This window comes from Nicotiana tabacum, chromosome 3 (assembly GCF_000715075.1).
Source record: "Nicotiana tabacum cultivar K326 chromosome 3, ASM71507v2, whole genome shotgun sequence".
Lineage (NCBI taxonomy): Eukaryota > Viridiplantae > Streptophyta > Magnoliopsida > Solanales > Solanaceae > Nicotiana > Nicotiana tabacum.
Window position 1 is genome coordinate 125473908 of NC_134082.1, and position 13509 is coordinate 125487416.

Below are 13509 nucleotides of genomic sequence, written 5' to 3' on the forward strand. Positions count from 1 at the left end.
AATTGCTTGTTTTCCACGATACACCTTGACTAATCATGCAATAGTATTCATTGTTTTACACACCCCAGGTTTCCACACTTGAAACTTGTATCCGATATTGCTATACAAATTCTGAATTCAAGCTGAAAAACAAATAAAGCTACTTGTAATTTTTTTTGATAAGGACAGATTAATCAACGTCACCAATGTAGTACCCAACGTCCAAATACACCATAAATGGAGCAAAGGATAGCGAGAGGAACATTTTATCTATTACTTATCCTTCTTTAAGTATCAAATTAAATTTAATGAACTAAGCTTTTATGCCTCACTCTCAACCCAACAAGTCACAACCAAAACAGGGAATGAAGCAGCAACTCAAACTTTCAACAAAAATCAGAACAACACATTAGTAAAATAGACATTGTAACAGAATAACACATTCATAAATGTTGTAACAGCACAAAACGAAAGGAAGAAGTAATCTCACATTGAAACCTTGTAGAAAACGAAATGAATCACTGTTAACCGGACTAAAAGGGAAACCTCGAACGGAACCACGATTCAGACTTCGAAACTCGCTGGAAACGCGACAAAGGTCAACGACGGACATCGCATCGCAACCTCAGATTCACAAACGGACAGCTTGAACAAACCTAAATCGAGGCTACTGTTCCATTGATTTTTAGAATGTCACTCGCCACCTCCCTCTTACTCCCGATCTCCCACTGTTGCTGCCCTCCTTTTGCGCCTGTGTGCGTGTGTTTGATGGGGGTGCTGCTGTTGGCTTTGTGTTTTGGAGCCAGGGGTGAGTCGTGTGGGCTGGTGGTCTGGTTGAGGTGAAGAACAGCGGGGAAAGGGCTGCTGTATGATTTTTCTTCAGAGGATAGGGTGTGAAGAAGATGAAATTAAGGGGTGGGTCGTTTTGTGTTACGCAACGTTGCTGCTTTCTCAAGCTTCTCCCTCCTCTTCGTCCCTTTTCTTATTCTTTTTCTTCTTTTTATAGTGTAGAGTCTAGGTTGTAGGGTTTTAGGTTAAGGGGTATGGGCCTAGGAATTATGGGCTTGACAATTGTGGGCTAGGTCCAAAATTTGGCCTAACGATGGGTTGCTCGAGCCCAAGCTCTATTCTTTTGCCGCGAATGAGATTAAAAATACGCGCCCATTTATTAATTAGTCCTACTATTAAAATAATTTATTAAAACAAAACTAACCGTTAAAATAAATCTATTTTTTCTATTTTCAAACATTATATTAAAAATAAAAATACGATACTATTTTTATATTTTTCTTTTGGATTAAAAATGACTACAAATATTAATGAAATTATTATTATATTATTATATTTTATTTTTTTGTTGTAATTTTTGTTTTCTTGTACTAAAATAAAGTGAAAGAGTCAAAATTACTTAAAATATCTATATTATGCCTAAATTAAATATTTTACTCTAATATATGAAAGATCTTGGGGAGGGTCAAAAATCACATGTCTACAGCTGCCCCTCTTTGACTGAAAACGTACAGAGTTTTCAGACAAAGACTGACTAGACAGATTTCTGACCCGACCCTTATTTGGAGAGACTAAGACTAAGAGAAAAGGGGGATGTGACCGAGCTCTGGCATTTGAGCTGCCTACATATCCTTAGCTATAAAGGAATCAGGCCACGTGTAGTTTAGAGATGAGTGAGATAAAAATCAAAATCAAAAGATGAAACAGACTAGCTAAGCCTATCGACCATGAGCTACAAGATTCCTATCTATAAGTCTTCTGAAGCTTGATCTTGAGTTTTGAATGGTTCTTCATACAGACTTTAGATTTGAACCTTGACACTTGTTAGCTGCAGGTGCTAGCTCGTTCTTCTACAACTTCTGGGTCAGGACCGGACATGTAGTGCTTGTGACCTCGGCCATGTCTTGAGCATCTCACATCCTTCATCAACTTCTGAATTGCTTTCTGAATTGAATTCCCTTTTTTCCAGGTGGGCGCCTGATTGCTGAACTTGAAATTGAATGTATTCCTCTGTTATCCAGGCGGGCTCCTGATTTCCGAAACTTGAATTGTATGTCTCTATTCTCCAGGCGGACTCCTGACTTCTGAAATTTGAAATGTATTCCTCTATTATCCAGGCGAGTTCCTGATTTCCGAAATTTGAACTGTATATCTCTGTTCTTTAGGCGGGTTCCTGACTTCAAAAAAGACAAAGAAATAGATTGAGAACTAAAAATTTAAATTGTATCACCTCTGTTCTTCAGGCGGGCTCCTGATTGCTGAACTTGAATTGTATGTCTCTGTTCTCCAGGCGGACTCCTGACTTCCGAAACTTGAAATGGAATGTATCACCTCTGTTATTCAGGCGGGCTCCTGAATACTGAACTTGAACTGAATGTATTCCTTTGTTATCCAGGCGGGCTCCTAATTTCCGAAACTTGAATTGTATGTCTCTATTCTCCAGGTGGACTCCTGACTTCTCTGTTCTTCAGGCGGGCTCCTGATTGCTGAAACTTGAATTGTATGTCTCTGTTCTCCAGGCGGACTCCTGTCTTCCGAAACGTGAAATTGAATGTATCACCTCTGTTATTCAGGCGGACTCCTGACTACTGAACTTGAACTGAATGTATTCCTCTGTTATCCAGGCGGGCTCCTGACTACATAAAAATAAACGAACCAAGAAAACTTTCTGCCCCAGTTTGGAAACTGGGTACATGTTACTTGATATTAATAAGAATTTGCTTAAAACTTGACTTGAAATACCTCTATTATACAGGCGGGCTCCTGACTTCCGAAACTTGAATTGTATGCCTCTGTTCTTCAGGCGGGCTCTTGACTTCAAAAGACAAAAGGTCTATTGAAAACTAAAATTTGAATTATATCACCTCTGTTCTTCAGGCGGGCTCCTGATTGTTGAATTTGAAATTGAATGTATTCCTCTATTATCCAGGCGGGTTCCTGACTTCACAAAAATAGACAAAACAAAGAAAACTTTCTGCCCCAGTTTGGAAACTGGGTGTTTGTTACCACATACTAATAAGAACTAAAGCTTGAATTGTGATAAGACTGAAATGCAACTTTTAAAAATTTAGAGACCGCAATGTATCTTAAAATTTAAACTTTATCTTAGGTGAAAAATTCATCAGACTAAGATTCTCATCTTAGGAGAAAGGTTCAACGGACTAAGATTTATCTTTATCTTAGGTGAAAAATTCATCAGACTAAGATTTTCATCTTAGGAGAAAGGTTCAACAGACTAAGATTTCTTTATCTTTATCTTAGGTGAAAAATTCATCAGACTAAGATTTTCATCTTAGGAGAAAGATTCAACAGACTAAGATTGTGACTCTAGGTGATAATTCGTCAGACTAGGTCCATTTTTGAGTGATCCCGACTTTCTTAATTTTCCAAATTCCTTTCTTTTCAAATTCTGCCTTCCTTTCTTGTTCCCAAATTATGCCTTCCTTTCTTTTCTTTTTTTTTCGACTTCTGCCTTCCCCTTCTTTAAATTATGCCTTCCTTTCTTTCTCCTCAAATTCTGCCTTCATCTTTTCCCAAATTATGCATTCCTTTCGTTTTTCCAACTTCTGCCTTTATCTTAGGTGAAAGATTCATCGGACTAAGATTTTTATCTTAGGTGAAAAATTCGACAGACTAAGATTTATTTATCTTAGGTGAAAGATTCAACAGACTAAGATTTCTTTATCTTAGGTGAAAGATTCAATAGACTAAGATTTCTTTAACCATTTTCCTTCAAAATTTGTTTTATCTACCCACTAACTTGAATTATCTTCTTTCAGAACTGCTTCCCTAAAAACTGGTGTTGTCCTCCTTCAAAAAACCACTTCCCTAAAAACTAGTGTTTCATTCCTCCAAAAATTACTTTTCTTATAACTGGTGTTTCTTTCCTGAAAACTACTTCCCTCTCTTTTTCTCTTTTTTTTTTAAAACACTTGTATTGACCTTCATGTTCTTCAGATGGGTACCCGAAAAAAAATTCAACACGACAGAAAATTTTCTGCCCCAGTTTGATAATCTTCCTGTAGCATATCTTTCTGCCATCAATATCATTTCCATGCCCCTGTTTCAAATCAAAGAAAATTCTGTCAGTTTAAAAATGCGATGGTTGGTTGTGGTATTCCCGCTGGGATGGCTTTCCTTTTCTCCTTTCCATGCTTTGCGTTCTCCGACCATCTTTGAAACTTGGCTGATAACTTCCGCCCTTCTTGACGACTATCTCTCAATTATCACCTTTAGTCTTCTTATCTGACCCCATATGTTTTGTGACAACTTATTCTTCTTGAAGGTCTTGCATGTTTACTGACTAACCGCTTTCCCCGTCATCTGTGTCACTGAAATACCCTTTTTCCCCGTTCAATCCCAATACCCTCTATCTGTTGCATTATTCCTGAACCAACATCTACCAAACTTTGTGTTTCATAAGGATCCCAAAGTATGTTGATTATCACCAGCTCAGTGCTCTTGTCATTTTTCCTGACCTGTGACCCCATTTTGTGCAATTGGAAAGCTGGTGGAAAATTTTGAAGTCATTCCTCACTTGTTACGACCAAAAGACTCAGAAAGGGGAAATAAACAAAACAAAAGGAATAGAGTAAAAAACAATAGAAAGAGATGATTCCTAACAAGAAAATTACATAGTAGAAACCTATCGGATGTGGATACCGACTCTAATGACCTTGACATGCACCTGCTACCTATTCTGTTAAGCAAACCTGATGGTCAGCTCTTGTTGTTCCTTTTTGTCGTGAAACTGGGCTTCATTGCTCCGCTTATCCAATTTGATTTGCATTCCTTATTCGGCTTGTAGTGACCCAAAGGGTTTTTACCATCAAACCTCTCTCATTTCGTTCTTTCTCTCAACTTACTGTCGCCTCAAGGTGCCCGTGAAGGTTTTCACCAATAAGACTCTCTCATTTTTATTTCTCTCAGCTTTCATCACCTTGCGCTACCCATGAGGATTTTCATCAATAAGATTCTCTCATTTTCATTTTCCTTGTTTGGACTGGAGTGTTGCCCCTGACATGAATTACTTTACCTGCTTGACTTGGCATTTCTCAAAGACTGATTAGAAGGTTTTTCTTTGGACCGTAATGTAGGCTTTTGGATGGGTTAGAAAGAAAGGGGATAAAAGGCTCAAAACAATTTCAAAATGGGTTAAATTTACAACTTTCGGAATCCGACTTCTCACAACAACCACAATTTCTGCCCCAGTTTCTTGCTTGGGTACTTTTGGATTTTTGTTTTGGTATGACTGAACCTCAGAGAGGCTGCCTACGTATCCTTTTGGGATCAAGTCAATCGTAGTTCACGTCACAGAGACTATGTTGTTGTGATTTTCTTTCTCTTCTTTTCTTTCTATTGTGTTTTTTTGCTTTTTCCTTTCTTTTCTTCATTTTTCTTTTTCTTTCTTTTCTTTCTTCTTTTTTTTCTTTTCTTTTCTTTCTTTTCCTTTCTTTCTTTCTTTCTCCTTTTCTCTCCTACCTTTTCCTTCTTCTTTTCCTTCCCTTCCTTTCTTTTTCTTTTTTTTCCATTTGCTTATCTCCGGCACTTACGTTTCTTTGATTGTGCTGTTGATTCTGAAAGAGAGGTATGAAAGAATACCAATAAGGCTCAAAGAGGGTGACAAAAGGGTAAAGTGTTTAGATAGCAAAAAAAAACGCCTTCGTCATTTCAAACTTCAAAATATGCCAAATACAAACAAGTACAATCAGAATAAAGGACCCATACACATCATCTCTTAACCGCATCGGAATTGACGGCCATTTCACACATTTTTCTTCTACATCTGTCAGATATAATGTGCCATTCGACAACACTCTTACTCTTATTACTACGACCAGCCCCCTGTCAATTTGCCCAACTTGCTTTTACGGGGATTTTTATGTTTTACTTGCCCCAGTTTCACATGGTTCGGGCGTCAAACAATCTCAAAATGTCCCAATCTGTTCTCATTTCCTCAAGTGTCCTTATCGTTTTCAAAATGGTCTCATTGCTTCGCAACTTTTGAAGATCAGACTGAGAATTATGCGTGCATGTCATGTCACTAGAACCGACAAAAGGCAAAACAAAAAGATAGAAAAGAACTAAACAAAGAAAATGATTGGGAATAACAACAGATCGGAATTTGCATTAGACAAACGATGAAACAGTTCGAATAATAAGACAAAACAGAACAAACTGGATTGCAACCCTAGAATGAACTGAAACAAACCTAGACAACCCTAGACAAACCACTACGACTAAACAAGCTAGACAAAAATGAAAGGATAGGAGGGTTTGAATACAAGACAATATTCGGATTACAACCCTGCAAATAATCCGGACAACAGAAATGACAGCCAAATGGACCACCAAAGCTCCTCCCCAGCTGACTTAGGAATGGAGCGTCTTTCCAATTACAAGCACGACATCTTAGCCACTAAACTTCGCATCCATATTGCCATGACCACTATCTGCTTCAGTATTTTCAACTTCAGTCAACAAGTTCCCAAGAGTATTCTCATACCCCATGTCACCGGGCATCATCCTCACCAAGTGTGCCTCCTCATGTAAGGGATGCAGCGTGATATTCTGGGTGCCACTATCTTGAATCAAATTTTACTAGATCATCCTTTCTATTTCTCTTTTCAAATCCCGACAATTTTCCACATTGTGCCCCAGAGCATTGGATTGGTATTCACACCTTTTAGATGAGTCAAAGCTTCTCGCACGTCGGTCCACCTGATTTGGAGGAATGGGTGCAATCATGTCACGTTGTTTTAACTTCTCAAATAAGCTTGCATAGGACTCTCCTATTGGTGTAAAACTATCTTTCAACTTTTGTTCCCTTCTATACCCCTGGCTTGGATGTGGGTTACAAGGTAATTGAAAATTTTGCGGAGGCTGGTGGAGATTTTGTGATACTCGAGCTCGCTTTCTTGGGTGATTTGGTAGCGGGTGTGAGGTATTCGGAGGTGGATAGTAATGCTTAGGGGGGTCATGGAAAACCCGATGAGGCTGCACATACCTTCGAGATGTTCTCCTAGGACCTCTTCTCGACCCTGATATCACTATGATTTCTTCATCCCCCTCATTCGTGTTACCAGATTCAATTTGGACAGCTTGAGCTGCAGCTTTGAGGGCTGTTTGACTTATAATTCTTCCTGTCTTAAGACCGTTATCCACCATTTCTCCCATTTTGATTGCTTCCGGGAAGGATTTACCCACTACGGACGTCATGTATTGAAAATAATCTGACTCTTGAGCCTGTAGAAAGACAGTGATTAACTCGTGGTCATCCATGGGTGGCTTAGCTCTAGCTGCCTGCTCTCTCCATTTGATGGCATATTCCCTGAAACTTTCAGTTGGTTTCTTTTTCAGGTTAGAAAGGGAAATGCGGTATGGGGCGATGTCGATGTTGTATTGAAACTGTTTGACAAAAGCTCGTGCCATGTCATCCCAGACGTACCAGCAAGATGTGTCTTGATCAAAAAACCATTCAGATGCTACATCCGTGAGGCTTTCCCCAAAATAAGCTATAAGCAATTCTTCATTTCTTCCCACGCCTCTCAATTGGTCGCAATACCTTTTCAGGTGGGTTATGGGGGTCTCCATGTCCATTGTACTTTTCAAATTTTGGAACCTTGAAACCAGGCGGCAAGTGGACATCGGGGAACATGCATAGATCTCTGAAGGCAACGCTCTTTTGACCTGCCATTGCTTGCGTGTTTTTCAACCGTTGTTCTAATATTTTCACTCTTTGGGTTATTTCTTCCTGTACTCTCTTTCGGGCAGGCTTCTCGATGTTTACAGGAAGCTCAAACGAGTACGAGTGGTACTCGGGAGAGTGGTATTGTTCTTGCTGTGTAGCAAATTGTGACTCGTGACAAGGCTGTCCTTGGCCATTTGCCCAGGCTTGACGCATTTTGGTCATTTGTTGTTTCAGTGTTCTATTTTCCTCAACCACAAACCCTCTGACCCTGAGTCTCTTGAGCACTCGTAACAGCTTCGATGTCAGTTATCATTTTCCTTGGATCTTGTGTTTCCAGCTTACTATAACCGACCACCTCAACTTTCTTCACAATTCAAAACAAAACATGTTAGAATGGATTGGGTCAGTCCTCATTATTCACAACATCTTTTCCCATTTTTTTCAATTCTTCTTTTCCATTTTTCATTTTCATTTTTCATTTTTTTTTTGGTTGCGGTCGAATCTTATGGGGATTTCCTACGTATCATGACCCCGCATGAATCAGACCGTGCGTAGTTCTTGCAAATAAAAGGTAAACGACAATAAAAAATATTTTTTTTTGGAATTTTCCATTTTTATAATAACGACAAAACTGACCAACTTAACGATGCAATACAGACTCGAAAATCAAACGACCCATATACTCTAATCAAAAGAAATACAACCCAAAAACAAAATGACAGATTCCTTCCCCTATATGCCAACTCCGACCCAAAAATCCGAACGGTATTCACTTGACCACTGACTCTTTTCTTGTTTTCTCAAAATTTAAAATAAATGACCTGGTATTGCAAATACGGCCTTCCTGCGCCTCGGGACAAAGATTTTAAGGCTGTGAGGGTCAAAAATCAAAATACGACCAAAGGTGGCTGTTTATGCAAAGTCAGCCTTCCGGCGCCCCGTTTGGTAACATTTGGCTATTTTTTGACAAAACGGCATCACCTGGTTTATTTATGACAAAAATTAAATTTTTGATATTTTTCGGTTATTTTTGCAAAGTGGAGGTTGGACCCGATGAGGGTTGCCTACGTATCTCACGCCCTGTGAGAATCAAATCATGCGTAGTTCGGGCAAATTAACCGAACTATTTTAAAACATGACTCTTTTTCCATTTTTATTTTTGGCATTTCATAAGCGAATAAAACTATTTTTTGAAACAAGACTATTTTTTTTCTTTTCAACAAATAATAAAACAACCTACTTTCCAAACTAAAAATAAAAGACTCTTTTTCTATTTTTTTTCTTTGCTTTTTTTTTTAGTAAAACAAAATAAAACATTTTCCCCTTTTTTTCTCAAAATTTCGGCAGAGTTTCGCCAGTAATTGGTCATTGATTTTTTATTTCTAAAATAATCAATTAACTCCCTAACTGATATTTCTTTTTTTTTTCTTTTTTTTTCTTTTTTTCCTCAATTTTCCAACATTTTCGAGATTCAGAAACCGGTCAACATGCAGGTTCGGAACAAATAAATGTACAGAGCAAGTAGGATGCATCAGGATGGTCTTTTCATTTCAGGTTGCTGGTCCTAGACGGACCCAACCCCTGTGTTGAGTCCCCTAAGTCAAATGCAACGTGATGCAAATAAGCGTTCCTACTAGGGATCCGGCATGAAGTCACGTTATTCTATGTTCAAAACCTGGGTCGGTGTTTTAGACTGTGTACCCGAGCGGACAACTCGAGTCGAGGAGGGGGCAACTTACCGGGAACCAAAAGGCCATCCGGCTTCGTAACTTGTCCGACCTCTTTCTTATTTCAAGGTATGACACTAACAGAATAGGGAGTCTCAACCAGTAAGCACATCCCCGGAGGTGAAGAGAGAAGGGTGTCGACACAATTTATATACAGTTCATATAATATCAAAGCGGTAACATTTAGCACATTCAGCACAAAACATGTAGGAAAATCAGATACAATCAAATACAACAATTTATATAAGCTCGAATTCTGAACCCTGAACAACACGTTCTGGGTTAAAATCCCCAGCAGAGTCGGCATAGCTGTCACACCTCCTTTTTCACACCTACACCCCGTAAAGGATGTAGATTCAAGGGAGTTTTTCCAATTAAAGGACAATCGGAACGGGATTTAGTTATTAATTAATTCAGAGTCGCCACTTGGGAGATTAATGGCCAAGTCACCGGTTGAATCCCGAACCGAGGAAAAATATGACTCTGTTAACAGTCCGCGAACCAGAAATCCGAGTAAGGAATTCTGTTAACCCGGGAGAAGGTGTTAGGCATTCCCGGGCTCCGTGGTTCTAGCACGGTCGCTTAACTGTTGTATTTGATTTTATCTGGTTTTAATACATGCTTTAGCCTATGGTGCAATTTTAACTTTATAAACACTTTTATTTAATTATTTTTTTTAAAAAAAAGATTCAACGTCATCCAAAACACCTCTTGAACCACGTCACATAAATGCACCCGCGGTCCACGACACATTTTATTTAACGTTGTTGGGATTTGGATTCGGGTCACATGAATGCACACCCGAGTTTAGGAAGTTAAGCATCACAACTACGTCACGGGAACCGTACCCGTAGCCATGACAATTTATTTAATTAACGCACCTAAAGCAAACTACGAGAGCATGAATATTAACGGCCTAAGCATACTCCTAACGATTAAATCAACTCGGATAAACAAAAAAACCACCTTAACATTAAATTGATGCACACCGAATTCTACTTCCGTGGTCGATATCATATAGAACGGGATTATGATTATTGACAAAATTTCCAAATCAAGGACTACAAAGCAAACATGAAGTTGAAGGATTATATTGGCATTGTCCAGAAAGCATGAAAATGACATGAATCTACTAATTAAGCTAACAGGAATGTCATAACACAATTGTCGCTAAAGGAAGTTTTAAACAAAATATTTCAAGTGAAGGTGCATGAGTTCTAAACTTCTAATGTACTAATTGCTTGTTTTCCACGATACACCTTGACTAATCATGCAATAGTATTCATTGTTTTACCCACCCCATGTTTCCACACTTGAAACTTGTATCCGATATTGCTATACAAATTCTGAATTCAAGCTGAAAAACAAATAAAGCTACTTGTAATTTTTTTTGATAAGGACAGATTAATCAACGTCACCAATGTAGTACCCAACGTCCAAATACACCATAAATGGAGCAAAGGATAGCGAGAGGAACATTTTATCTATTACTTATCCTTCTTTAAGTATCAAATTAAATTTAATGAACTAAGCTTTTATGCCTCACTCTCAACCCAACAAGTCACAACCAAAACAGGGAATGAAGCAGCAACTCAAACTTTCAACAAAAATCAGAACAACACATTAGTAAAATAGACATTGTAACAGAATAACACATTCATAAATGTTGTAACAGCACAAAACGAAAGGGAAGAAGTAATCTCACATTGAAACCTTGTAGAAAACGGAATGAATCATTGTTAACCGGACCAAAAGGGAAACCTCGAACGGAACCACGATTCAGACTTCGAAACTCGCTGGAAACGCGACAAAGTTCAACGACGGACCTCGCATCGCAACCTCAGATTCACAAACGGACAGCTTGAACAAACCTAAATCGAGGCTACTGTTCCATTGATTTTTAGAATGTCACTCGCCACCTCCCTCTTACTCCCGATCCCCACTGTTGCTGCCCTCCTTTTGCGCCTGTGTGCGTGTGTTTGATGGGGGTGCTGCTGTTGGCTTTGTGTTTTGGAGCCAGGGGTGAGTCATGTGGGCTGGTGGTCTGATTGAGGTGAAGAACAGCGGGGAAGGGGCTGCTGTATGATTTTTCTTCAGAGGATAGGGTGTGAAGAAGATGAAATTAAGGGGTGGGTCGTTTTGTGTTGCGCAGCTTTGCTGCTTTCTCCAGCTTCTCCCTCCTTTTCGTCCCTTTTCTTATTCTTTTTCTTCTTTTTATAGTGTAGAGTCTAGGTTGTAGGGTTTTAGGTTAAGGGGTATGGGTCTAGGAATTATGGGCTTGATAATTGTGGGCTAGGTCCAAAATTAGGCCTAACGATGGGTTGCTCGAGCCCAAGCTCTATTCTTTTGCCGCGAATGAGATTAAAAATATGCGCCCATTTATTAATTAGTCCTACTATTAAAATAATTTATTAAAACAAAACTAACCGTTAAAATAAATCTATTTTTTGTATTTTCAAACATTATATTAAAAATAAAAATACGATACTATTTTTATATTTTTCTTTTGGATTAAAAATGACTACAAATATTAATGAACTTATTATTATATTATTATATTTTATTTTTTTGTTGTAATTTTTGTTTTCTTGTACTAATATAAAGTGAAAGAGTCAAAATTACTTAAAATATCTATATTATGCCTAAATTAAATATTTTACTCTAATATATGAAAGATCTTGGGGAGGGTCAAAAATCACATGTCTACACTGTCGTCCTACCAATGCATAAATGCAGTTCTGAGGGCTGCTCGAGCTAGATGCTCCACCTCTGCGTCTACCACGATTCATTGGTGCCTGGGGACCTTGCCCAGGGGGGCATACTGATGATGGTGAACCAACTACAGATCCTGCTGGCTGAGCTATGCTTGTATCACCTCTCATCGGATAATCCCTCGTAATGTGGCCTAAATAACCACAAGTATAACAAATACCTAATCCCATACGGCACTGCCCGGTATACTGCTTACCACATTGAGTACATCGTGGCAAGGGCGACCTCATCTGATTTGACTCACCCCTATACTGAGAACCTGAAGCCTTGAAATTCTGACCAGACCCTGAATATGTAGAACGATCAAATCTCTTACCGCCAAACTGAGGGGGTGTGCTAGCTGATGGCTGGGCTGGATACCTCGAGTACTACTGCTTCTGACCACCTCGAAACTCACCAGAAGGACCTGAAGACCTCACTCTCTTATTCTGGGCCCTATCATGCTCATGATCAACCCTTTATTTCTGTTTACGCTCCTCTACACCCTGAGCGTATGCTGAATACGAGAAATATCCATGTCTAGCTAAAGTGAGACCGACATACAATCGTTAAGCAAGTAAGGCTCTAATCCCATCACGAACCGGTGAACCCGATCCTCTATCTTTGATATAATAGCGGGAGCATACCTAGCCAATAAATCAAACTGAAGACTGTACTCCCGAACACTCATGTTACCCTGCCGAAGGGTCATAAACCTATCAACTCTGGCTCGTCTAAGATCTGCTGGCAGATAATGACGAAGAAAAGCTTCTGTAAACTCCTGCCATACTGTTGGAGGGGCATCCTCACCTCTGGATAATTCACAAGACTCATACTAATTAACTACAACATCTTAGAGTCTATAGGAAGCTAGCTCAACTGACTCAGTCGTAATGTCCTTCATTACCCTTAACGTCCTCTGCACCCTATCAATAAATACACGAGGGTCCTTATTTGGATCTGCTCCAGTGAATACCAGAGGGTCTAAATTAATAAAGTCACGAACCCTCGCACTCACGGACCTATCTGCGTGACTAATACCTATATCCTGACGCCGAGCCTGTGCGGCTACTAATTGGGTCAATAACCGAATAACATCTCTCATCTGCTGACCCGGTGCATCTAGCTGAGGTGTTGAATGTACCGGGGCAGGCGCTGGAGCTGCTGCCCCTCAGAGCTCTTCTGGAAATGGAGGATTATGTGAAGTCTGAGATGGAACCTCACCATGAGACTCTCCCCTAGCCCAAGTAACTCGTGGCGCTCGACTAGTAGTCTCACCAGCCACGAGCTTTCCTTTCTGGGCGGCCGTATTCTTTGGAGGCATCGCTAAAAATATAACATATCGTTAGTAGC

The 13509-nt window shown here is 39.4% G+C and overlaps 1 protein-coding gene across 1 annotated transcript; it reads right to left on the reverse strand.

Moving 5' to 3' along the window:
* Window positions 1-1482: 1482 nt before the first annotated feature.
* LOC142179497 (uncharacterized) lies at window positions 1483-11585 on the reverse strand. The gene is made up of 2 exons (XM_075249887.1): window positions 2219-11585; window positions 1483-2132 (listed from the first exon to the last, which is right to left on the reverse strand). Exon 1 carries the CDS (start codon window positions 7633-7635, stop codon window positions 6589-6591), a length of 1047 nt encoding a protein of 348 aa, XP_075105988.1. The 5' UTR covers window positions 7636-11585; the 3' UTR covers window positions 1483-2132; window positions 2219-6588.
* Between the last annotated feature and the right edge of the window lie 1924 nt (window positions 11586-13509).

Bases quoted from the DNA above. Each gene is read 5' to 3' on its own strand.
- LOC142179497 (XM_075249887.1), bottom strand. From the start codon at position 7,635: ATGTCCACTTGCCGCCTGGTTTCAAGGTTCCAAAATTTGAAAAGTACA.